Source organism: Musca autumnalis, unplaced genomic scaffold (genome assembly GCF_047663935.1).
Source record: "Musca autumnalis isolate F117 unplaced genomic scaffold, ASM4766393v1 scaffold_5, whole genome shotgun sequence".
Taxonomy (NCBI): domain Eukaryota; kingdom Metazoa; phylum Arthropoda; class Insecta; order Diptera; family Muscidae; genus Musca; species Musca autumnalis.
Window position 1 is genome coordinate 43,764,057 of NW_027412088.1, and position 27,856 is coordinate 43,791,912.

Here is a 27,856-nt window from a genome sequence, read left to right on the forward strand (position 1 = left end):
TCTGTATATCAAAAATGGTAAAACATACGAGAATACCATAAAGGACAATCTTGTAGAGAATTTTTACAGCTAAAACATTTTCTTTAATTCCATTTTGATAGGGCTTGTGGTTTTCCAACAAAATCATGAAAACTTAAAAACCCTAAAAATGTGAACTTTGACCGCGATTTATTTAAAAAGTGATCTGGCGATTTTTTTTTGTTTTTTGATTTTTCTCATCTATGAACATTTTAGTTTCAGAATCCGCAAAAACTCCCCAGATGTAAGCGCCTTTTATTTAAAGTTGGTTCAAGAGCACCGTGTACTGCTGTGGAGGGTATACAAACTAAAATTACCAATATATGAAACTTCGTGCCATAGTTTGGACCTCCCATGTTTCACTAATGCACTTTGGGTCTCTATGTCATTACAGCTCATTACATATGCAACATGCTTTAATGAAGAAAGCAAAAGAAACGCTGAAAATCACGTTAACCGAAAAAAATCACTAACATATGTTTATTGAGACAAAACGAACACGAACATTTTTTATCTCTTTAAATGAGCAATAATAAACCCAGTCCTTTATAATTTCCCTTCCCTGTAAATAAAATAGGACAATACAACAAGATAGGCGGATAATAAAAATTGTCACTGCACACGTGAGAGAGAAAGAGAGTGCTTTAACTATCTTTGAGAGACTAACATTCGTGTTGGTCACAATATTTTATTTTACTTTAATGGAGATTGCGCCAGTTTCCAATATTAAGCAATGACCAGGAATGACATAGTCCCCCCAGACACACACACACTATTACATACAAATGTCCTTTAACTTATACTGAGTGTCAGTAGCGGTTTACAATGTCTTTTTTCTACGAATTTCTGTTGCTACTTTTGTTCAGTTGCAGTTTAATCGAGCCACTCTCTGTACATGTTAACTAACGTGTGTCCGGTCGATTGTCCACTTGGTGCTTTTGTGTGTGTGTTTTTTTGTTCAACTTACAAACGGATATGAAATGTAAAATGTTTAATCTAAATGACACAGTCACATAGACTTTCAACGCCTACGGTACACAAATTGACTGACTGGCTGTGAATAAAACAACGAGAAATAAAATACAATTTGAATTACGAACAGTACAAAGAAAAAATCCTAGAACCTGCAATTGAACGGAAGGAAATTCACCATAAAAAACGTGTGATTTTTAATGGGGCTAAACAACGTTCAAATTTGAAACGCCTCTCGTCAAACAAGTGGCCGCAATGTTAGTGAGTTGGTTACAGTCGGTTTTATAGCGTCTGTGTGGTATAGTAGTGAATATGTGTGTGTGTGCAAATGAAATATTTGATTTTATTGGCTTTGACTGTATGAGAAATTTCGTGTTATGTTGTGAAATATCTACTTTTTTGAACTTTGTAAAAATTCGATCAGTTTTAAATGTAAAATATGAAAAAATAAATGAAAAGCAGCTATTTTGAAAATAACAAGTACAAAGTAATCATGACACCAGTACAAAGGAATCATGTCAACAGGTTAATATACGAAGCTTATGCCTGTACAGAAAAAATAAGAGGTTTCTAATTTTAACAAGTGAAAAAGTATCAGTCGTTTTTGCCGAAAGAGATATACCATCAGCCTATGTGAGTTGAAACTTTCATATACGGACAGACCGAATGTAGTAAGAGTCTTTTCAGAATTTTGTGGCCTTTTGGACCTTTGAACTTGCAGACAAAATGTGGATAAGGATTAAGTTCAAAAGTCTTGCGGAGGAGGACCGACATAGTCCATTATAGAAGTGGATCTTATTTAGGGAGTCATATCTTTTCGATAGATTTCGCGCCCATTGGTCATTTCAGTGGGTCATCGTATAACGTTTGGACCAGTATGCCAGGAAGAATGGAGTTGTTCGCTGAAAACATAATATCGCTGTAAACAGGACCACAACGAACAGCATCGGTATAAATTTCCACAGGATCTTCGAAGAGACTCTAAACTGCACGTAGACACAAATGTTGAACTTTTGTGGAGGAGGTACCCTAAGGAGAGGACCGATATGGGCCATTTTTTTAAGTTAAATTAAATTTGGACAAAATAATAGGAGAGCCAAAGTTTGGACCAAATTGGTTGCCCCGTTCAAGATATATTTTTTAGTGACCTCTTTAAATATTTAAATATATTCGAACTGAAACTAAGTTTGGACAAAATATGACGAAGGCCAAATTGTGGACCAAATCGGTTGATCAGTTCGAGAGTTATTGTGCTCTCCATCCACTACATATAATGCCATACGGGATTATTAACCTTTCGGGCTGTTTCCTTAAGAAGTATGGAGTTGCCCCTGAAAAACCAATGAATGCAATTTGTTACAACAAAAATAAAAGCGATTCGAGAGCAGGCCCTAAACTGAACTTTTCCGAAATTTTGTGTGGTAGGTACCCGAATGAGTGGACCGATTGAGTCCATATTGGAACCTCATCTAAGTTTGGTAGAAATTTCACGATGTGCAAATTATGGACCAATTCGGTTACTCCCTTCAGAAGTTATCGTGCCCACAAATTTTGCGAACATTTTTGAAATTTTGTGGGGGAGGTCCTGGAAGGAGCGGACCGATATAATCTAAATTCGAACTTAAACTAAGTTTGGACAAAATATTACGAAAGCCAAATTTTGGACCGAACTGGTTGATCCGTTCGAGAGTTATCGTGCGCTCCAGCCAGCCAGACAGACAGACGGATATGGATTAATCGACTCCAAATTGTCTGAAACGGATTTCGTCCAAACATAATGGGGTAATGGGGTCTAAAACCATTATTTCGATGAGGCATATTTTGCCCGTATTGAAAATTTTTGTGGAATTCATTACACATATTTAAAATAGATTAATAATTGCCGTCTGCGCCAGCGCATAAGAGCACTGCATTGAAAACATATGTTATTTTATGGCACTGGGAAATTGATAATATGCAATATTTATTTTTAATGGTTTGATTTTCCCAGTGCCCTAACCTCACCCAAAGATATGTACAAAGTTATTTGTACACCTATATATACCAAAATGAATGTCTCGACGAGCTGAGTCGATCTGGCTATGTGTGTTCGTCCGTCCGTCCGTCTGTCCATCTAAACCTTGTAATAACGCTACAGGTCGCAATTTTGATCGGATCGTCACGAAATTATGGATGTTGATGGGGGTCCCGGAGGGGAAGAAGCTTATTGATTTTGGTGATCGTCGGATAATATTTAGGGGTCGGAATGGGCAAAAAACGTATGTATGTGGATAAAAAGACAACGTTTTTTTCCAAAGCGAATATCTCAGCTTCTGTATGGGGTATACCAAAAGTAAAGTAGAAAACATCACCTTTCTAATGATGTAAAGTAGGTTCTCGTAGGTGATCAAACAACGAAGATATCACAATAGTCGAAAATAAAACCCAACTTTTCATTTTTGCGATTTTAGTTAAAATGACGGATATCACAGCTTTGGTTGAGGACTTTGCAAAAGCAAAGCCTTACTATGAAAGTAGAAGATCCCATCAAAACAATGATGTAAACTAGGTCGGCGTAGGTGACCAAATAACGGAGATATCGCAATAGTTGGTAATACATCTCATTTTTCAATTTTTTGGAAATCACGCTACAGTTCGCAATTTTGATCGGATCTTCACGAAATTTTGAGGGTTAACGGGGGTCTCACAAATGAAGAAGCCTATTGATTCTGGCGATGGTCGGATAATATTTAGGGGTCGTAATGGGCAAACAACTTATTTGTATAAAAAGACAGCATTTTTTTCTAAAGCAAATATCTCAGCGTCTATAAGGGGTATATAAAAAGCAAAACATGGCAAGGAAAGTAGATGTAACGTAGGTTGTCGTAGGTGGTCAAACAACGAAGATATCGCAATAGTCGCTAATAGAACCCAACTTTTAATTTCTATTCTATTCTATGAGGTCTATATGAAGACGTGCACCTATACCGACCAATTTCAGGTGGAAAGTTTTATACCCCCAACGGAGACTAATTACTAAATTTCAGCCATTTTAGTAGGATGTTCTTGAAAATGCTGTCCTCAACCTTCCAAATACCGAAATTAGGGAGTTAACGTTCTATGGGGACTATATGAAGTCGTGGACCTACTCCGGCAAATTTCAGATGGACTATTTTTGACCTCAACGATGACTAAATACCAAATTTCAGCCATCTCGGTAGGATATTGTTGAAAGTTTTGGCCTCAACCTTCAAAATACTGAAAATCGGGAGGTACCGTACCATGGGGGTTATATGAAGTCGTAGACTTGTACCGCCAAATTTCAGGTGGAAGGTTTAGTACCCCCAACGCCTTTCAGCCTTTTCGGGGCGATATTGAGGTCACAACCTTAAAAATACTGAAAATCGGGAGGTACGGCTCTATGGGGGCTATATTAATACCTCCAACGAAGGCTAAATACCAAATTTGAGCGATGTCGGGGCGATATCGAGGTCACAACTACAGATGGCGATCCCGAAATCCTGAAAACCCGGGATTTACTTCTTCGGAGTCCCAGGATTTATCAAGATACTTTTAAAAGGCTTTCATTCACATATGGAACAACAAACTTCACCAACATGGATTGGAAGAAACATAATTTATAAATTCCGCCATGAAGAGTTTAATTTTAAACAAATTTTAATAATCAATTCCAAGAATTGGTAAATTTTTCTACAAAGATATGTGTTCCAAAGAAAGTTCCTTTGAGGAAGCTTATAAAGAGTACTTAAAATTGTTGCTTTCCAGAATAAATGTTAAAATCAAGTAAAAAGTACGCCACTGTGATCTGCCCTTTTTTGAAAACCTGTCCCGTTCGACGTCCCTATACAAGATGTTGAAAACCTTTATTTGTTTGGATCTAAACATATTTCTATATATAATTGTTCGACACACATCCCAGACGGGACAAGGGAGACTTCTCTCATATCAATGAGTGCCAGACCTTCGATTTGCTCGTTTTTACTCGCGAGTGGGAGTACTCGAAGAGTGCAAGTAAAAAGTCCAATTTGCTCGTTTTTACTCGCGAGTGAAAAATACCTGCGAATGGGAGTACTCGAAGAGAACGATTTTTACAAAAAGTTTACTCTCCACTCTTTTGTTTTATTTGGGAGTACTCACGAGTACTCTTGGTTTAAATATAAGAGTGCGACTGAAAATACTCGAAATAGAGTACGATTTTGCTCGAAAAGAAAAATCGAGTGAAAAAAATATTTTTTTGATGTTTGTGTGATGTTGCGTGTGTAGTAGCGAACAGGTTTGGATGTTTCTGCGGACTGAATATGGAAAGAGCAAGTTGTTCGGAGGTCCAGAGGTTCGGAGAGGGTGGTCGCAGGAGAGGGTGGTCGCAGGTCGGAGGTCCAGAGGAGGTTGTTTCGTAGTTCGGGTGGTCGGAGGTTCAGATGAAGGAGTTCAGAGTTTCGAACAACCTCCGACCACCCTCTTCCGAACTTCGGAACAACCTCCTCTGGTTGTTGTTCCGTAGTTCGGAGGAGGGTGGTCGGAAGGAGTTCGGAGTTTCGAACAACCTCCGACCACCCTCTTCCGAACTTCGGAACAACCTCCTCTGGATCTCCGACCACACTCCTCCCAACTTCGGAACAACCTCCTCCAAACCTCCGACCACACTCCTCCGTACTTCGGAACAACCTCCTCTCGACCTCCGACGAACTTCCGAAATTTCGAACAACTAAATTCGAACCTCCTAACAACCTCATCCGAACCTGCGAACACACAAACGGTCAAAAAATAAATACATTTTTCCTACTCGATTATACGCGATTTTACTCTTCGAGTAAACTTGTACTCTATTTCGAGCATTTTTACTCCCACTCGGTTTTATACCCTCAGCATATATGCTAACGAGGGTATATACACTTTCATACGGGCAAAATGTGTCTCATCGAAATAATGGCATGTTTGGACGAAATGTGTTTCAGACAAGTTGGAGTCGATTTAGCAATGTCCGTCGGTCTGTTTGCCTGGCTGGCTGGTGCGCACGATAACTCTCGAACGGATGAACCGATTTGGTACAAAATTTGGCTTACGTAATATTTTGCCCAAACATAGTTTAAGTCCGAAGATGGGCTACATCGGTCCGTCCACTCTTTCCGGTACCTCCCCCACAAAAGTTCGAAAATGTTCGGAATATTTGTGCGCACGACAACTCTTGAAGGAAGTAACCGATTTGATCCATACTTTGCACATATTGAAACTTCTACTAGACTTAGACTAGACTGAGGTTCCAATATGGAATCAATCGGTCCACTCCTTCGAGTACCTCCCACACAAAATTTCGGATAAGTTCATATTAGGACCTGCTCTCGAATCGCTTTGATTTTTGTTGCAACAACTTGTATTCAGTGCCCCCCATGTGACGGTAAAAGTTTTATCAGGGCCAAGTCTATACTTCCTGAGAAAATAGCCTGAAAGATGTAGTGGATGTAGCGCAAGATAACCCTCGAACGGATCTGAAGATTCGGTCCAAACTGTGGCCTTCGTAATATTTTGTCCAAACATAGTTTAAATTCGAAGATAAGCCATATCGGTCCACTCCTTCAGGTACCTCCCCCACAAAAGTTCAAAAATGTTCGGAAAAGTTGTGCGCACGATAACTCTTGAAGGGAGTAACCGATGTAATCCATACTTTGCACATTCTAATATATCTACCAGATATAGATCAGGTTCGAATATGGACTATATTTGTCTACTCCTTCTGGTACCTCTCACAAGCTTCGGATAAGTTCACTTTAAGACGTACTCTCGAATCACATTGATTTGTGTTGAAGCGATTTGCATTCGCTACCTCCATTACGACGGTAAAAGTTTTTTCAGGAGCAAGTCCATATTTCTTAGGAAAATTGCCTGAAAGGTGTAAAAAATCCCTCTGTCACCATATGTGGCGGTCGAAGAGCACGATAACTCTCGAACTGTTCAACTGATTTGTTCCAACATTTGGTCTTCGTCATATTGTATCCAATCTTAGTTGCATGGGGTAATGCCGGTTCACAACTTTCGGTACTTCTCCCCAATATTTAAAAAAAATGTCACTAAAATGCTAGGACGTGATATCGTCTTGAATGGGGCAATCAATTTGGTCCAAACTTTGGATCTCCTAATATTTTATCAAACTTTAGTTTTACTTCTAAAATGTCCATATCGGTCCTACCTAAGGGTACCTCCCCCACAAAGGTGCAACATTCATGTCTTAATGCAGTTAGTTTCTGATCTACATTTTTGTCGGCAATTTCAAATGTCCATAAACCCAGCAAAAAAAGTCATTACTAAGTAATGACTTTATTCAGTAAAATTTGGCAGTAGTAACTACTTACAAATATACCGTAAAAGTCATTATTTTTACATGGGGATGTCATAGGGCGGAAGTACTTCCTTAAATATGTTTTTTAAGTACATACTTAACCACATACCGGCAGTCGAAAAGAAGGTAAAAAGCATAGTTCTATTTTTAGAAAAAATTGAGGTGAAATTATATTCAAATTCAACACTACACATTTTTTGTTTTTTTTTTTTCATTCGATACATGCTAGTTTTGAACACACGAACTTCTGATTTGTAGTCAAACACACTACACACTAGGCCACTCGCTCGAACAGCAAGGGTTGGTTAAACTCATCCATGTACATCAACATGTTTTTGTAATTTTGTAAACAAAAAACACACATGCCGACGCTGAGCTTTGAACACACAACTCTAGAATTTGTAGTCGGACACACTAGCTCTGTGCCACCATACTCATTACTTAGTAAGTAAGTAGTAAGTAAGTATGTAACTAGTTATGTGTTAACTGTTATATATGTACTGTGTGATAATGCGGAGGGTAATGAGTACTCATTACCTGGTAATGCAGAAAGTAATGACATGTGCCTACCAAATTTTTGCTGGGAAGGGTCACAAAATTCTGAAGAGACCTTAAATACATTCGATCTGTCCGTAGGTGAAAGTTTCATTTCACATTGGCTGAGGGTATATATCTGTCCGCAAAGCGGACTGACACTTTTTTACTTGTTATTTAATAATAATACGCCAACATTAAATTTTTCCGACAAATTTGTATGTGTGACTACGGACTTCCCAGCAAACCAAATGTCGGATGTCCGACATATCGGAACAATTTCGGAAGCAAAATCGTTCAGATTTCGTATCGATTTCTATACAATTTTTCGTAGAGGAATTCGTTCAGTTTTCGTTCCGATTTCGGAGAAAATGTCGGAAGTAAATTTCCCTTCGAATTTGCTAAAGTTTTTCTTCCGATTTCGTTACGAATTCGGATCGATATGTCGGAATAAAATTTCCCTTCGCACAACAACCACCTTTTGTATATATCTAACAAGCAACATTTTAGTTTGTTGACGAAAAACAAAATGGTTGGTTATAAAATTCGCATATACATTTTTTTAAATATTTTAAATATAAGTGCAACATATAATAATTCAAGCTAGTGCTGATAGACTCAACATATTCGTACACAAAGTTTACAATGTTCTACTATAACTAAAAAATAATAACAACAGTGAAAATCATAAGATATCTTTGAAATTATAATCTTCCAATAAAAACATAACAAAGAAAATTTATCAATAAAAAAAAAGCATCAGAGAAAAATTTTTTGCTTCGATAATCATACGAAATTATTCCAAAATCGTTCAGAAATCATTACGAAAGTTCGGAAGGTACCTTAGATTTTCATACGACATTATTCCGAAATCGTTCAGAAATCTGTACGAAAATTCGGAGGAAAAAATTCGAATTACGAATTTCCCAAGGACTTTCTTCCGATTTCGTTGCGAATTCTGACCGAAATCGATCCGATTTCGCTCCGACATTTCGTTCCGAAATTATGTCAACCAATTCATACAACTTTCGTTAAGATATCGTTACGATTTCGGATCAGATATCGGACGTCACGTCCGAAATTTGTTCCGATTTCGTTACGATATCGGTACGATTGGTTTGCTGGGTTACTTCTAACATCTACAAAAACGAAAAGCCGCGTAATTTCTATTAATTTCAATAGATTTTAAGTTAGTGTTTTTTAATCCCATAATATCGATAGACAAAACTATCTATCGATATTGAATTTTGACAAAATAGTCGATACTATCGACAGTGTCATCGTTTCTTTTTTTTGCCAGCTCTAGTGTGCATACCACTGCACAATGGTGGCACCCAAACATATTTCTAACATATATTTTGCTGCGTACAGGTGTAGGTCTAGCCGTTATTTCCAAATTTTATGAATTTCGAGGGTTTCTTGTCAAATTTTCGAACCGCTATTGCTGTAATTTTTGCACAAAGGATACAAAAACTCAAATTGGAAGATTGTAAATATTGGTTCATTGGTTCTGGTTTTGGAAAAATCTTGTCAAATTTTCGAACCGCAATTGCTGTCATTTTTGCAAAGCATACAAAAACTCAATTCGGAAAATTGTAAATATTAGTTCATTGGTTCTGGTTTTGAAAAGATCTCTTTTAAAGGGCGGTATTATCAGTTAAGATATTCTGCTCCTGCAAGTAATAAGGGGAATGGCTTAGTTCTTTCATAAACGACCGGAAACTAATTGTTCAATGCAGTTCGTGGTGGAGGTATATAAAAATAAGGTAAAAAGTTAAAAGAACTTAACGCCGTCATTACTTGTTTCGATTAATCTTCGATTTTCACATTTGTTTTATTCAATCGTGGTAACATTTCCATTTTTATTATTTCGGCTTCATATGGAAAAATAGAGGACATGTTTTACAAAAAAAAACCTTGTTGTAACAACTTAACAACGTATTACACTATGATGAAATATTAGCTTTTTCCAATTGGACATATTGGCCAGAATGAATGCTTCAGTTTGTGTGTATGCGTTTTAACCACAAAATAAAAACAAAACAAAATAGTAATAATAATAATATAGTAAATTTGTGTAAAACCCCCATCGCAAATAAATGTGACAGATAATACAAGTCCTTTTTTCTATTTCAGAGAAATGATAAAAACATTTGAATGCAGAACCAAAGAAAAATCCACCTCAGTCTACGGTATGACAAATTACTATAAAACACGATGGTAAAATGAGGTGAACGTGAATAGATAAACATCAATGCAACGTTAATAAAAATTAAACTAAAAAAACAATTGAAATACATATGTACGAATAGTTGTGTGTGTAAAATTATATTAAAAACAATTTGTGAACAATTGTGTATGGCAAAACCAACAATAACAACAGCATTTGTTAATCATCAACGAAGTCTTCGTGTATGCAATCGTAAACGTTGTCGTGGTTGACTCGGTATTTCGTTTCGGTCATTCGTTGTCTAGTTTAGTTTCTTCCATTTATCGATGAGAATTGTGAAACGGAAATCGTATCCTCAAATTGTGTCCGCCTTAATGAATTCATTGTGCTCGGGTAAATAATTAACAAAGTTTTTGTTGTTAACAATTAAATATTGAAAAAAAAGAAATATGCCTCCCAAACGTCGTCGCCGTTTTCAAGGTTTATACTATCATTCGTCGCCGCCTAAAGGTAAGTGGACATTTTTTTGAAGTATTAGTGACTACAATTTATAATATTATATGTTTGACTGACTGTAATATTGGATTATTCCTTGGAAAATTTGAAATGTATTGATAAGTGGTTGCTGTTAATTAATATTGTGTCGACAATTATATACCTTTAACATTTGCATACAAAAACATATATAGTTTTTTAATGGGATTTCCATATGAAGGGTTTTTTGCTTACGAGGGCTTCTCCTTACAAATGTTCCTTTTTATCCATCAATCAATAATTCCCATAATTCAAGTTCTTTTTTACTTGGACGTCCTTGCTAGTATAGGACAGTTCTGGCGATGTCACCGTGTTAAGGCCGGTGCAAGATGTGGCCTAAACAGATCCATTTCCTCTTGATTGAATTCCTTTATCGATTGGGCTACAATTAGTTCAAAGAAGACTAAATACGAAATTTCCGATATTTCGGTGGGATATTGACGTCACAACCTTCAGAATTACGAAAATTGGGAGCTATGACGAGGACCTATACCGACGAATTTCAGTCGGAAAGGTTTTTACCTCCACTGTAGACTAATTACCAATATTAAGCAGTTCGGTGTGTTAAAGTTGCCACAACCTTCAAAATGCTGAAAATCGGGAGGTACCGCTGAGTGGGTGCTATATTAAGGCGTGGACCTATACCTATAAATTTCAGATGGAAAGTTTTATATCCCCAAAAAAGACTAAATATCAAATTGTAGACATTTCGGGGGGAAATCTGAGGCCATAACCTTAAAATGCCGAAAATCGGCAGGTATCTTTCTATAGGGGCTATATGAAGGCGTAGACCTGTACCGACAAGTTTCTGGGGCAAAGTTTTATACAACCGAAGACTAAATACAACATTTCAGCCATTTTGGTGGAATATTGAAGCCACCTCCTTCAAAATACCGAAAATCGTTAGGTGCCGCACTGTGGGGGCTATACGAAGGCGTATACCTGTACTGACAAATTTTTGGGGAAAGTCTTATGCCACCAACGAAACCTAAGTACCAAATTTCTGCCATTTCGGTGGAATATTGAAGCCATCTCCTTCAAAATACCGAAAACCAAATTTCTGCCATTTCGGTGGAATATTGAAGTCACAACCTCTAAAATAATGAAAATCGGGAGGTACAGTTCTATGGGGGCTATATGAAGGCGTGGACCTATACCACCTATACCAACATATTTCATAAGGAAAGTATTATACCCCCAACGAAGACTAAATACTAAATTTCAGCCATTTCGGTGGGATATTGAGACCACAATCTTCAAAATACAAAAAAACGGGAGGTACCGTTCTATGGGGGCTATATGAATGCGTGGACCTATAGCAACATATTTCATATGGAAAGTTTTATACACGAAATGAAGACTAAATACCAAATTTCAACCACTTCTGTGGGATATTGAGACCACAGTCTTTAAAATACCGAAATCGGGAGGTACCGTTCTATGGGGGCTATATGAAGCCGTGGACCTATAGCAAAATATTTCATATGGAAAGTTTTATACACCAAATAAAGAATAAATACCAAATTTCTACCACTTCGGTGGATTATTGTGGCCAGAACTTTCAAAATATCGAAAATGGTGAGTTACCATTCTATGAGGTCAATATGAAGGCGTGGAACTATACCAAAAAATTTCAAGTAGATAGTGTTATACCTACAACGAAGACTAAGTACTAAATTTCAGCCTATTATATGGGATATTGAGGTGGCCACAACCTTCAAAGTACCGAAAATCGGGAGATACATTCCTATTGGGGCTATATAAAAGCGTTGAAATATGCCCACATATTTCAGTCGGAAAGTTTTATATACCCAACAAAGATTACTTACTTACTTCCTTAGCTGGCCCATCGACCGAACTAAGAAAAGGTCTCCAATTCTCTCTGTTTAGTGCTTCCGTTTCTGGAATACCGCGTCTTGTCATCTCATCATCCAATTGTTTGCGCCATATATTCTTCGGCCTGCCAACTCTGCGCGCACCGCCATGTGCCTCGAATTTATACGCCTTTTTAGCGGGTTCATCATCGCTTATTCTTATGATATGGCCTAGCCAACGCAATCACTGCATCTCGATACGTTTAACTATATTGATGTCGTTGTATAGCAGATACGCAGATTGGTCCGCAGATCTTTCGAAGAATTTTTCTCTCAAACACGCCAAGCACTGCCTTATCTGCTTGCGCAAGTACCCAGGCTTCTGAACCATACATCAGCACGGGTAGTATCAGTGTTTTGTAAAACGTTTTTTTGTTTGACAAGTTGTGGCTTTGTTTTTGAAGTGCCTACTTAAGCCAAAGTAGCATCTGTTGGCCAATACAATTCTTCTTTTTATTTCACAACTGATGTCGTTTGTTGTATTTTCGGCGATGCCGAGGTATACGAAGTATTTTACTACCTCAAAATTATAGGAACCAACTTCAACTTGCTCCGATCTCAATGGACGCATTTCGCGTCGACACAATCACCTTGGTCTTCTCGCCGTTTACCGCCAGACCCACATTGACAGATTCTCCTTCGATCTTCATAAAGGTATCGGTTACTTCTTTTACTGATCGTCCCATGATGTCTATATCATCAGCATAAGCAAGTAACATGTGGCTATTGGTGTAGATTGTTTGCCTCTCGTATAACCTTTTCTAGCAGGATGTTGAAAAGATCACACGACAGGCTGTCTCCTTGCCTGAAACCTCTTTTGGTACAAAACTATTCGTAGAAGTTCTTTCCTATTTTAGCTCAAGATCTTGTGTCAGTTAGAGGCATTTTAAAAAGCCGAATGAGCTTTGTGGGGATACCAAATTCAGAATACTTTTGAACGTAGCGGGCTGTCGAAGACTGCTTTATAATCGACAAATAGGTGGTAGGTGTCGATCTGCATCTCTTGGGACTTCTCATTTGCAGCAGGGTAAATATCTGGTCAATGGTGGACTTGCCAGGTCTAAAGCCGCATTGGTATGGTCCAATTATTTCGTTGACCATGGGCTTTAGTCGTTCGCACAATATCCCTGACACTATCTTGTAGGCGATAGGGAGAAGACTTATACCCCTATAGTTGGAGCATAAACGATTTAAGACAACATTAATGCTTAAAAATGTTGAAATATTTAATGAAACAACAAGAAAAATTAAATAATAATTCTCCCTTAAATATTCTCTTTTCCTATTTTGCTCACCATTGTTGTAAAGTAGCTCTATATGTCGAATTTTTCTCTTCGGTAGCAGCACGGCACTCATACCATGGGATCCTTTGTGGAGGTCTCTGGTATCCGAGTATGTTTGCATGGAGTGGGCAATATTTTGCCATAATTCTGATATTTTATAGGGACGTAGAGTGCTTTGATTAAGTAATTGGGCCAGTTGAGTGGAATATGCTGTAGCTATCTGCTGTGATAGCAGCTTACCGATGGCTAACTTCAGTGCTGTCACAAAGTGATCAATTTGATTTATTGTTTTTGATCTGGAGACAGCAAGGTTTTTAGATTTGGAGACAGCAAGCTACACTTTTTTATAGTCGATAAAATGGTATGCGCTATATTTTTAAACGGAGGAACCGATTTGGTCCAAATTTGGAGCCAAATTACCTGACGACGCCCACTTTTTAAATATGTTATATATTGAAAACTAATGGCCACGACAACTCTTTTCCATACATTATTTTTTGAAAACTACTGAACCTAATTTCATGCAAATTTCAGAAAATGTTCAGGAATGTCCAGTAGTCCAAAATACCCTTTATTTATAGACGAAATTCCGGGGATTATTGTTTTATAATCGCTATATTTGCTAAACTTATGATGAGTACATCGGCTTGCAAATTAATTTTCGAGACAACGGTGGTTGCGCCTCTGACCAAGAAAAACGATATATTTACAAATTTCCTTAAAGGGTGAGTTTCAACGGTCCATCAGCCATGAAAAACTGAAAACAAGCGGGAGAATACGACGTAACAGACAAAATCTGTAGATACATTTAAAATCCTACTCGGTTTGACAATGGACCGAAGAAGTAAGGTAGAAAATAACAATTTTTGAATTGTCTAACAAAAAGTCCATAAAAAGTTTTCATTAAAACTCATTACTACGGGCCAGCAACGCCGACCGGCGTCTGCTAGTAAATAAATAAATAAACAAAAATTAAATAATAAAAATAAATAAATGAATAAATAAATAAACCCAGCAAAATGTTCGATGCCAAAGATGCCATCATCTTTTTAGCATCTTCATCGATGAATTTTATATGAGCGTGGACCCCAAAAGATGCTATTCATTTTTGGACCCAAAGCATGTCATTTACACCAATGCTTTGACATGTCATTTCCACCAATGCTTTGGCATGTCATTTTCACCAAACCTTTGCAATGGCATTATCATTACGACGAGAGTTTTAACAACATAGGTTGTGATTTCGAGTGTCCGACAACATCAAGAGTCTCCGACAATTAATCTTATATATTTTGAAAAAAAAAAAATTATAAATAAATACACAAAATTCATCTCTATTGGATAGATGGAATGGGCTCAAATGCTGATGAAAAGATCGGATCTTTCACGACTTCCTTTGCATGGGTTCAAATGCTGATGAAAAGATCGGATCTTTCACGACTTCCTTTGCATTGGTTCAAATGCCAATGAAAAGATCGGATCTTTCACGACTTCGTGTGAACCAATGCAAAAGATGCCATGAAATCACGTCATCGCATGGAACCCCTTCCTTCAAATTTTGCTGGGAAATAAACAAATAAATATATTTTTGTTTTTCAGTGTACGATATTTTTTGGAGGGGTGGGTTATTAGCCCAACGCCCAATCCAAGTTTTAACTTTCTTATGGGTGAACTAGCTAATAAGTGCATTTGCTTACTACCTTTAACGGGTGTTTAACTCTTCGAATGTCACCACGTGGATGTCTGTGTTCGCTTGAGATGAAAGAGGGACCAAGATAAGTGAGCTTTGCCATTTTAAACATTCCTAAGTTGGTTTTAAGGAAGATCAACAACAGGTTAAATGTGCTACGGTTAAATGTGCTCACTTACAGACACATGACCAAACTCAATATTATTTTAATAGTTTAATAAGAATACTATTGAATTGTCAACTGGTAACATTTAAGCTTACCCTAATTTGTTTTATATCCTTCACTGACAGGGAATTCATGTTCTTCTTTATTTTTTGCCAAAGTTAATTATTGAAAACATAATTTTGTTAATTAGAGGTTATGTGTCTAAATGAATAGTTTTACTACGCGGGTATAGATAACCGCACATAATAATTCCTTTTGTAACGAAACACATCATTTAATTGGCAATACAATTCGAAGTAAAGTGTTTTCAGATAATTTTTATGTCACTCAGACATGCAAAGCCTTTGAGACCTACAATACACGCACACAGTAAAAAGAAATACGTATGACAATAATGGGAAATATGCGTAGGTTGCGTGTTTATCCCCAAACGACTCACAGGACACACCGAAGATGATTTGCTCGGTTGTGTTTTTAGCGCAATTAGGTTATGTGTTTTGCTGGAATGTTCATAGGTGTTTGTCTATATGCATTTTTTCAAGTGATTTTTAGTACAGTTGAATCTATATAAATGGAAATTAATATTTTGGGAAAATACATTAACTAATTAGAAAATTTTAAGTGTGAAAAAAGGAATTAAACATATGATATTATTCCGGTCGTTTTGTGCTAGATACGCACTCTGTTCGGATTTTGCGATATAATGAAAAGCAAATCTTCCCTTGTCCCTCCTTTAATGTTTTTGTTTACCAAGCAACAGTCCCGACCGGCTTTAACATGACAAAACCCTGGATTTATCTTGGTCCATCTGTGATCTCAAGTGGACTGTCACCTGAGAAGCTGCTTTTAACACCCCTTAAAGGGAGTGATCTAACATGTGCAGCGCGTTTACCCATAATAACCTTAAAAACATGGGTAGGGCGTTGGGCTAGTAACCCACCCCTTCAAAACACATTGCACTATGAAAAAATAAAGAAAAACAAACCCTCTAAATTTGACGACCTCCCCAAACGTTTTAAGAACCATGATCTGCGAATCTGCACCTGGAATATTCGAACACTTCATAGAGAAGGTGCAGTTTACGGATTGGCAGATGTACTTGAAAAGTACCAGTCTGACATAACTACCATACAGGAAATAGGAAGGATTGAAGAAGGCGCCACAACTACGCCTAAAACTGACGCACTATATTATAGCTGCAATGACAAAAATCATTAGTTTGGTTGTGGATTTGTAGTTGGTCGGAGGTTAAAACACCTGTAGTGCGATTCTCTAACTCATTTTTGGAGTTACCGACAAAAATCGGTTACATTAAAATGCTTATAATTTCAGTAGTTAACGATATTTGTCGTTATCGACGAATAAAAATTAGTCGTAAACTTCTACCGATAGCAAGAGTGTTGTCAATTTTTCATACGTAATTTTGCGTTTCAATTTTACCGATTTTTGCCGGTAACTCAAAAAATTAGTTAGAGAATCCCACTACTGGTCTAAAGCTTCACCTCAGTGAATGAAATACTTGCTACAATTTACAATTCCGGTAAAAGCTAAATTTTTCAACATCAGCTTTATTTGCGCTCATGCTCCCACTAAAGACAAGGTTGAAAAGGCCAAAGATATGTACATATATCTTACATATGCCAGTTGGCCTGTCCATGACATTTAAATTATTTTAGGCGATTTTAATGCCAAAATTGGGAAAGAGAACATCTATGGCCAAACAGTTGGGAAATTCAATCACCACAATGAAACGTCTGACAATGGAATGAGGCTGATAGACTGCAGTGTCAAAAAAATGCTAGTTAACAGTACCAGATTTAAGCATCGCGACATTCATAAGGTCACCTGGCAGTCTTCAAAACAGAAAACAACAAATCAATTTGATAACGTTGTGATAGATGGAAGACATTCATCGAGCGTTCGTTTCTTGGACCACCACCTTGTTGCAGCAAAGGCACGTACCCGATTGAACGTAGCACATAGAGTACGAACAGAGACAACGCGGAAGTTGGACATGGGTAAGCTGCAATCACAACAGATAGCCACAGCATATTCAATCCAATTGTTTAATCAAAGGCCGCTTCGTCCCGATAGCAAGTCAGGACAGTGACAAAGTATTGCCCACTCAATGCAAATAGCCGCAGAATCCATAATTGGATACCAGAGACCTCCACCACGGAACCCATGGTATGACCAAAAGTGTCGTGCTGATACCGAAAAGAAAAATGAGGCACTCCGGCCTAGAGAAAAAATGAGAACGGAAGGATAGGAGAAACTTCTTCCACACAGGAAAAAGAAGGCAATGGAAAAATGAGAGTGGGGACAAAGGAAATGTACCGGAGTTCGAAAATTCTACCAATGAGTGAAACATCAAACTGATGGCTTTGGTACAGGCACATTCTCCTGTAGAGACCTGCAAGGTAATTTGTTAACTCATCCAACGATATTGTTAACGCATCCAATATCGTAGCTGCAAAGACGCCGAAGATACCACAGATCCAATCCCAGAAGATGGTATTGAATGTATACCGCCCAGCCAAGATGAGGTAAAGACAGCAATAAACCGGCTGATGAATAACAAGATAGCAGTGAAGATAGTGAAGCTGTTCAGCTAGTTAGGAACATCTCACAGAAAAACGCGTACCCGACTGTTGAAACCCGAGCATCCTTTGCCTCGTCCACAAGAAAGTATCTAACTATAGAGACAGAAGGCTTTTTCCTATCACTCATAAGTTAGTGTAAGGGATATTGTGCAAACGTCAACGAAATAATGATTATACTTGGCAAACCATTCATTAACCAGATATTTAACCTGTGGCAAGTCCTGTAAAATACCCAAGAGATGCAGATTAACACTTACCATATTTTTATCGATTATAGAGCAACCAACGAAAGCCCCCTATGTTAAAGGTATTGCATGTCATGTCTAAATTTGATATCCCCACAAATCTCATTCGGTTTTGTAAAGTAAGTTTAACTGATACCCGGTCCACCGTTAAAATAGGAAAAACCCTCTCCAAACAGGTTAGTACCAGATGAGGTTTCAGACAAGGAGATGGCCTTTCGTTTGATCTCTTTAACATGCTGGAAAAAGTTATACGAGATGCAAACATCAAAAGAACTGCTACGATACAGTCATCATGATACCTTTAAGATGGTCGAAGGTGAATTTGCTACAGCGGGTCTGGTGCTAAACGGTGACAAGACCAAGTTAATGGTATCGACGCCCAACGCGTCCAAACACTGTGGAAGTTGGCACCTTTAATTTTGAGGTAATTAAAGACTTCGTCTAATTCGGCACCTCCATAAACACAACAAACAACATCAGTTTTGAAATAAGAAGAATTATATTGGCAAACAGATGCTACTTTGGGCTAAGTCAGGATTTGAAGAATAAGCCACATCTCGTCAAACAAAACCAACGCGTTACAAAACACTGATATTACCCGTGCTCATGTATGGTTCCGAAGCCTGGGTACATGCGCAAGCAGATAACGCAGTGCTTGGCGTGTTTGTGAGAAATATTCTTGGAAATATCTACTGGCTAATATGCGTTGACGGTGTATACACCGTATACATATATATAGACGTCGTACGAACCACAAGCTGCATCGGCTATACAACGACATCAGTATAGTTTAATGTATCGAGATGCAACGATTGCGTTGACTAGGCCTTTCATAAGATTGAGTGATGTTCAACCCGCTAAATAGGCCTATAAATACAGGTCACATGACAGTACACACAGAACTGGCAGGCCAAGGCTTCGATGGAGCAAACAACTGGAAGACGAGTTCGAACAAATAAAAAATATTCAGTCGACTTCGCCGACAGAGATATATCCTCAGCCTGTGTGAATTGAAATACTTTTTTATGCATTTAGGTTTTTTTTTCAGAATTGTGGGCTTATGAACTTGTTGACAAAAATATGGATTTGAATTAAATCTCAACAGTTTTGCCGGGGAGGTACCTAAAGTAATGGACCCAGGAAGTTAATTCTGGAAGTGAGTCTTATTTTGCGTGTCATTCCTCTCGATAGATATCGCGCGCGCCAGATATTTCAGGTGGTCACCATATAATATAGAGCTGTGGGATCATTATATCAGGAAAACGAATTTGTCAACGAAAAATATAATAACGCCGTAAATAGGGCCACAAAGATCCTCGGGCAGACCCTTGACAATACTTAAACAAAAATGTTGAATATTGGTGTGGTTAGTACCCTAAGGAGTAGAGCGAAAGTGCCCACTTTTGAACATAAACTAAGTTAAGACAACAAATTTCGATATCCAAAGTTTGGACCAAATCTAGTGCACCGTTTAGAGATATCACGTGTAGCATTTTAGCGAAGATTTTCGAACTGTTATGTGGGACGTATAGGAAGGAGTGGACCTATAAGCACATCTTGGAATTTCATCTAATATTCGAAGAAATATTACGATATGCAAAATGTGGAGCAACGCAGTATTCGTTTCGAGAGTTGTCGTGAGCACCAGCCACTACACATGCTGGCTGTAGTATTTGTTTATAGATTTTGTGTAATATTCTTCAGAAGTGTGGTTTTGCCACTCAAACAACTTGTACCATCATAATGGGGCCCTTGAGTGCAACTTGTTGCAAGAAAAATCGAAACAATGCGAGAGGTGGTCCTAAACATCACATTTCCGAAATTTTGTGTGGGAGGTACCCGAAGGAGTTGACATGTACAATCCATATTCCAACCTTATCTATGTCTCGTGGAAATATTACGATGTGCAAATATGGATCAAATCGGTTCCCGCCTTTGAGAATTATCGTGCGCACCATTTTAGCGAAAATTTTGAATTTTTGTGGGGGAGGTACCAAAGCACAGTGGTGGCACTTACATGGGAAGGTGTGACAAAAAATCTTCTAAATGCTATATCGAACTGAAATTGTTATCAATGGGTCACAGTGGCCTACAAACACTCTACGTAAAATATTGTGGTTCTCGGTCCAAAATTTCGCGTGGTTCCCATGAAACGAATCATCTTGAATTTAAGTATTTTACTGTTACCAAGACATTATTCAACCTAATTTGCTGTAATCCGGTACCAGGAGTTATTATTGCATTGTAAGCATCCCCACGAAAAATTGTCAGTATTGGTCCATGATTTGGTTTACTCCCCTATGATTTATATATCGATTTATTTGGGCAGATGCCAACCAAATATTCTAAGCGACTATGTTCTTATAATGATCTTAGACTCCCGAACACCATCTTATAAAGAATTGTCATTTCGGTTCACTTTTGACCACAGCCTCCATATAGGGTTACACTGTGCAACATTTTTAAGGTGATCTTGTGCAAACAATTCAAACTGAGGATTTTTTGGAAGTACAGACCCAAACGACAAGAAACCCTAGTTGGGTTTTGTTGTGTCAGATCCAGCTCGGATTTTATGGCCCCATCTAAACATGGTTAAATATTGAGTTTTTAAAGAAATTCGGGGCTATATCTCTGAAACCAATGCGAATCTTCTTCTGACCTCTGAAGCAAATTTGTAGATAAGGACATGAGTACAATATATGGAGAAATAATGAACTCGAAAAACTACATTTATTGCCTCAAATTTCAAAATATATGCAAAAATACCACAATTTTTATAAATTTCGTACCGTATCTCCAAAACCGTTAATTTTTTCTGAATATTTTCTTTTGGAAAAATATTCCCTGGAATGTAATACACAACTCTTCGGCATATGTCATTGTTGTAAAATGCCTCTATCCCGTTGTTTTCAGTACATTTTGCAACAACGATTTAATAAAAATGTCAATAATGTAGTGAAATCCGAAATGCGAGAATAAACTCTTGGTGTGAACTGTGTTTGAAATACGTGTTGTAAAAGATATGATGCAAAATACCGCTGAAACAACATGAAGTAAGCATTTTAGAGCTTCAGAATGTTCTAAAGAATTGTTGAGAACTTTATTTGGAAGATTTTTGCAAAAGGCTACTTGGTTCAACTCCCAATAGTTTAGCCGATACTGATCAGAATTTCAGCAATTATGTAAAATTTTCTATATTTTATAGATTTTGATGCCCTATATGGAGTTTTTCTTATGTGGTTTCTTCAAAAGATAAGTTCTACTAGTTTAGGGCTACAATATTGCTAAAGACAGCAAGGCCAAATTCCTATTCGTTTCTGAGATAAATGCCTGATAAATGCAAAAAAGTGTAGATTTAGCCCGGTTTATATGAGGCCATAAAATCCGAACTGGATCTGACAAGACAAAACCCAACTAGGGTTTTTGTAGTCTAAATATGTACTTTCAAAAAATCCATACTAGAAGTTGTTTGCATTTTCAGTGTTGCATAGTGTTATCATCCTTTTATGGTACTTAATAAGATTTAACCACATTTGTCTGCAGAATTACTTGTAATAATGCATTTTTTTACTCAATGCTGGGAAAAATCTCCACTTTTTAGTGTGGTCCAACATTAGGTTGTCCCAAAAATAAAATAAGTTATTTGTTAAAGTGAATACCCCCAAATATTTATTTTCGCGAGTTTTTATTACAACTCTAAGTTACCATGGCCATAGAAATCGCTAATAGTACAAAAACTTTATATTGATATTCCAAAAAATATAGATTCAGCAACTAAAAAAGGGTGTTAAACTTTTGGTCATACCTGCCAAAACCGCAAATTTCCGCAAAAAGTCTATACAGTTTTGAAATCAACAGGCGCTAGGCTACAATTTGGCACTAGGGGCTATTTGTTCGAATTTGTTGAAATCGACTAAAAGTTTAAGGAAATCCATACATCTATATTAAATAATTTAATTTTTACCAATATTATAACCAAAATATTAGGCAACCCTTGCGATTTAGAGGAATTTTCATAACTAGAAAAATGAAGCTTAGGCAATTTACTAAATGAGTCATCTTAAGTTAAGGAGTTAAAAATAGTCCTTTGTTTCAAAAATTCGCTTAGAATATAAGTATTTTTTCTCATTTTAAAATACATATTTTTCTTCAAAATTAGTCATATTCATGAGGCGTTTTCTCCTTAGGAACCGCAAAAAATGGAAAAAATAATTTGAGTTTCGAAAAATTTGGAATGTTTTGAAGCTATTTGCATTTTTAAATTTTGGAAACGACGACATGAATATTTTGATTTTTGTCGTTGGGCGCATCCACTGTGCAAAGGGAGTAGTCCCATAGGGTCCATATTATTTAAGTTTGGGTAATATGTTATGACTGCCAAATTTTGCACCGAATCGGTTTATTGGTTCGTGCGCTCCACCCACTACATATGGCGTCATATCGGGTTTTTACAGCTTTCGGGCTATTTTCTCATGAAGTATGGACTTGAACTCAAAATACTTGTAACGTATTAATGGGGGCAGCAAATACAAGTTGGTACAACAAAAATCATAACGATTCGAGAGGAGGTTTTAAACCGCACATTTTCGGAATTTTGTGTGGGAGGTAGCCGAATGAGAGGACCGAATATGGACTATATTCGAACTTGTTCTATGCCTGGTACAAATATTACGATGTCCAAAGAGAGTTATCCCATTATTTCTATGAGGCATATTTTGCCCGTATGAAAGTGTGTATCAGGAATATTGTCAATTATTTCATATTCCATTTCAGAAAAAAGGATACATCAAGGATGTTTGATATGTAGGTTAAGAAAAAGATTCCCAGTACGAATCTGGTCGCGGGCCAATTTTTGGTTGTTGCGGACCAAAGTTATGGCGCTTTTATTTCGCTTTTTAAGAAAGAATATATTATAAAAACGCCAATTGTTACAAAAAAGTTCTCTCGAAGTGACTTCAGCGAGTAGATTGCATAATACCTGCAAAATGTTACACAGAATTCGCGGAATGTACATAAAATTGATAAATTATTGAATATAAGTCTACTTTTATCAAAATTAAGGCCCATTTAGTGCTCATATAATTACATAAAAAATTGTTGTGGATCCAAACTTCATGGCGAATCAAATCAGACTGCAATCATACAGATTGGTGTTATAGTTTGGATGTTACAGCCAAAATAAGCACATATTTTGGTCAAAAAATAATTTTTTGTTTGAAAAAATATTTTTTCACATGCATTATGTAGTAGAAAATATTGTAAAAATTTATAGGAATGCTTTCTTCATTTGGCTTAAATCTCCCAACAAAATAGGCGGATTTTGCTTTACTGGCATTCATATTAAAGCTTTCCCATTAGGGAAGCTAATTGGGTTGATGAGGATATATTTTATTTATATGCATTTTAAAATACGTGTAAATCGCGTAATTATCAAAATCATTTTGTCCGCATGTGATTTTCATGTACAGCAAGACCATATCTGTTAATTTGTATATCAGCTGCATCTTAGCATTAAAATACCTATAAAATATCGCTAAATTGCGCAAAGAGCATACAATTTTTGTCCGCATCCGATTTCAATGTCCACCATGAAAATCTACATCGATATATATCTATTTCAAGGCGATCAATTAAGAACCGTGGATGTAGCATCACACACTATTTTTTGGGATAAAATGAATGTAGCTCCCTTATCAGTGAAGTTTTCAAATCTCTGTTTCCGCTAAAACGAAGATGCTGTATTGTTGTTTCATTGCAGTGGAAACGAACGGCAGAAAACGCGATAAAATACGCGATATTTCTAAAAACAATTTTAGGTGATTTTTCTACTTTGGACTTTCTTGTAACTCGCGTTTTAGTGGATGGATTTTCACGGAGAATGATTTATTAGATCCGGAACGTAAAAAGCGTTTTAGTGGATGGATTTTCACGGAGAATGATTTAAATGTGCAATCAAGTACGAGGAAATCGAATGACAGTTGTAAAACGTAGGCCCGAAAAATATGTTTTTTACAGAAATGTTCGCACAAAATTTCAGCATTTGGATGTAGATTTCTATGAAGCTGTGCAGACTACATTCACACTAATCGTATCAAATAACTCAGAATCGCAAGTACTACAATCCTATATATGATTTTTTGAAAAACCTGTTTGCGGAATGAAATTAGAAGAAAATTTCAAAAAACACTGTAAATTTGGCTTCAAAATGTCAGCATCATTTAATGGTAGAAGCAGTTCAAATTTTGAAAAGTAATACATTAGTGAGACGATCCTTATTTAGTTTGCTTCTACTTTTACTTTGACAGGAAAATGGAGAGAAGTGTGGTTTACTCACAAATCGAGAGAAAACAAAAAAAGACATGGTGGCTTCAACCCATTTTTTAACATAAATATAGCCACAGCTTCCACACAAATTATCTTTTAAGGCCAGTATTTTTTGCTACGTCCAACAACATTTCATTTTATCCAAAAATATTTAATTTGTATAATATAGAACCACAAGTCGCGTATTCTAAGAGGGTAAACCTTGGCTTCAGCAATGTTAAATTTTCAAAATTATTGGTGATATACCCTCGTTAGCATGAATGTTGAGGGTATAAAATCGCGATATTCCAAATTACAAAAGCAAAGCAACAAATAGAGAAGAATGAAAATCTTTTCTTAGTTCGACATATAAGACAAATGATCTGTAAAAAGCCAGCTAAGTATGGATTCTTATTTCGGGTAACAATTGGCTTATAGCTATCCCGCTAACGTGGACCATAATAGGTAGCGTGTTTCTGAAAACACTTCATCTAAAGATCATGTAGATTTATAGGTCTATGACTTATTTGATTGTTTATTCTCGATTAATAGTTACTAAAGTGAATCTCTATTATCAGGAGTCGACATTTTGTATATAAAACAAAATGCGAAATAAACGCGAGTGTATACGTAATGTTTGCATGAATGTAGATAATTAGTGTTTGCCAACACATTGTTGTATATTGGCGCCAAGGGACATTAGAAAATTTGTGTGGAGTGGCAACAAGTGTTTTGTAAATCACGAAATTTTGGTGATTTATGAGTCGGGTAATAAATGTGTCTCTCTAAGCGAAACCAAATAACTCTTGAACAATTACCAAACATCAGTATAATTCTGTTGTTTTTCGGAGAAAGAAGCCGAATTCGACTTGTGTCAATTAGGAGTTTACAGTACACAATAACAACAACATCTTATTTTTTGGTATGTTTGCAAATATTTCATACGTACTTCGCTTTTAATACTGTTTTCTAACTAAGAAAAGGAACAAATTATATAAATATATAAAACAAGTAAGAACGGCGTATAGTTTTTATGCCCTCCACCAAGATTTGTATTAAAGTAAAATGGAACAATTAGTTTCCTTTCGTATATGAAAATACTAATCTCTTCCGCCACACTAGCTGAGGAATATCGCTTTCTTTTAAACAATGTTTAATACCAATGAGACATCGATGTATTACTTTCAAAATACGTAAAATCTGGATCAATCGATAACTTTCTGGCCTAGGAAACATGGTGTGTTGCCAGGCGACTTTTGTCATTTCCATTGGTAAGTCTGACATTTTTTAGCATAAACGCATAAACTTAGGATAGTTTGACAGACGACTAAGTGTTGTGTTGTTTACAGTGACTTGAAAAAATAACTTTGCGAAGAAAATGATATTTACTTGTGAACATGTTTGTCCGATCATCATTCACAACATTCGACGTGGATAATCACGACAAGAGTGCATCAATCAAATTAAATCTTTGTATGTCGACAAAGGACCATTTTATGGCGCTATGAAAAACCGGTGTCCGACACTCGCTAAAAACGAAGGTCTTGTGGGTCGTCCAAAAACGGTCTTGTGTCAGAAAAAAATTATGCGGTGTTTGTTCGGATTATGCAATATCGCCATGTTATATACCCCGTGAGATAGAGGCATCCTTAGGCATTTCTTCCACCAACATTAGATATTGCATGAACACTTGGTGGTAAAAATTGGCTTTTTCTCGGTGCAAAAATTTTGAAAAAAAAATAAGATCGCTATGCTTCAAAAGATGTTTATTAGATGGATTCAGGTGAAGAATCATGGAACTTTGCGCATGAGCCCGAAAAATACTAGCAATCGTTTGTAATGGTTTGTAATTTTGCTATTGTCTTGCCAATTCTGTCTGTGTGTAAACGCCTAGTAAAGGACCGACAGAGTCCATTTTGGAAGTGGGTCTTATTTTTGGAGTCATTTCTCTCAATAGATATTGTGCCCACCTGTCATTTCAGTGGGTTACCATATAATTTACAGCTTTTGGACCATTATATCAGGAAACATGTATTTGCCTACGAAAACAATATGTAAACAGGGCGACTAGAAGTAGCTTCGGTAAAAATGTCCAAAGGATCCTCGGACAGACCCTTAACCGCACAAATTTTTTGAACATTTGTGTGCGCGGTACACAGTGTTGTCGCTTCCATACAAAAGTGGACAAAAATAGAAGGAGTTGACCGAGGTTGATGAATTTTTGCACAAGTACTTATAAGGGCATAGGAATGAAAAATTTCAACTTTGATCCATATCGGTTCAGATTTCGATATAGCCCCCATATACATATATCTTTCCCCAATTTTGCTATAACTCGGTCAATTTTGATCGAATTTAATATGTAATATTTTCTTAGGCCTGATCAAAATTGAACAGGTTGTAGCAACATCGTGGAAAGATATATATGGGGGCTATATAAAATCTAAACCGATATATCTCAGAAGCTTGCAGGGATGGGCAGAATGTTTTTACACAATTCGCTTCGGAAGAGATGTCCAATTAACGGGAATAAAGAGCCAAGGTGGCAATAGGCAGCAATCAAAAGATATACTCTACCAAATATTAAGAATTTATATATTTTTTATCAAATTTAAATTTTTAATTCTTGATAACGGCACTTTGCCCATGTACAGTTGATGTCAACTTTTTATACTAAAATTTTATATTTATAGCCCACCCATCAAATTCCCATTCAAAACTTTTAATATTATCAACAAACTGTTCAGAAAATGTTTTTTTAAATGTCGTCTAATTTTCATATGATTATCACTTGAGATTACCTGCGAAATATTTTTCATATTGAAATAGCTATAACTTCATTATAGGCGCACATATCGACAAAATTCTTTCAGATTCGTTGTATCGGATGTGTTTACTGTAAGAAAAAAACATAAACATATGTAAAAGTTAACATCACATTTTTTTGATTTTTGTCCACGCGGCAACACTGTGTGGTACCCCTATGAGTGGACCGATAGGGCCCACTTTTGATCAAAATATTTCGATATCAAAAGTTTGGACCAAATTGATTGTTTCGTTTATCTGATATCGCGCATACCATTTTAGCGAAAGGAAGGAGTGAACCTATGAGGACCACCTTCGAATTTTA

The 27,856-nt window shown here is 36.8% G+C and overlaps 1 protein-coding gene across 46 annotated transcripts in view; it reads left to right on the plus strand.

Moving 5' to 3' along the window:
- Window positions 1-27,856, plus strand: part of LOC141386969 (uncharacterized) — a 162,274-nt gene that overhangs the window by 32,092 nt on the left and 102,326 nt on the right. For 33 of the 46 annotated variants that reach the window (XR_012408450.1, XR_012408451.1, XM_073955893.1 and 30 more), the window contains exon 2: window positions 9,995-10,538. Coding sequence is in view for 44 of the 46 variants with exons in the window: in XM_073955893.1 (XP_073811994.1) it covers window positions 10,478-10,538 (61 nt within the window). In the remaining 2 variants the exon portion in view is untranslated. Of the gene's footprint in view, window positions 1-718; window positions 1,516-9,994; window positions 10,539-27,856 lie in introns of those variants that run through there. The other 13 variants (XM_073955896.1, XM_073955906.1, XM_073955912.1 and 10 more) reach the window with 5 other exon arrangements.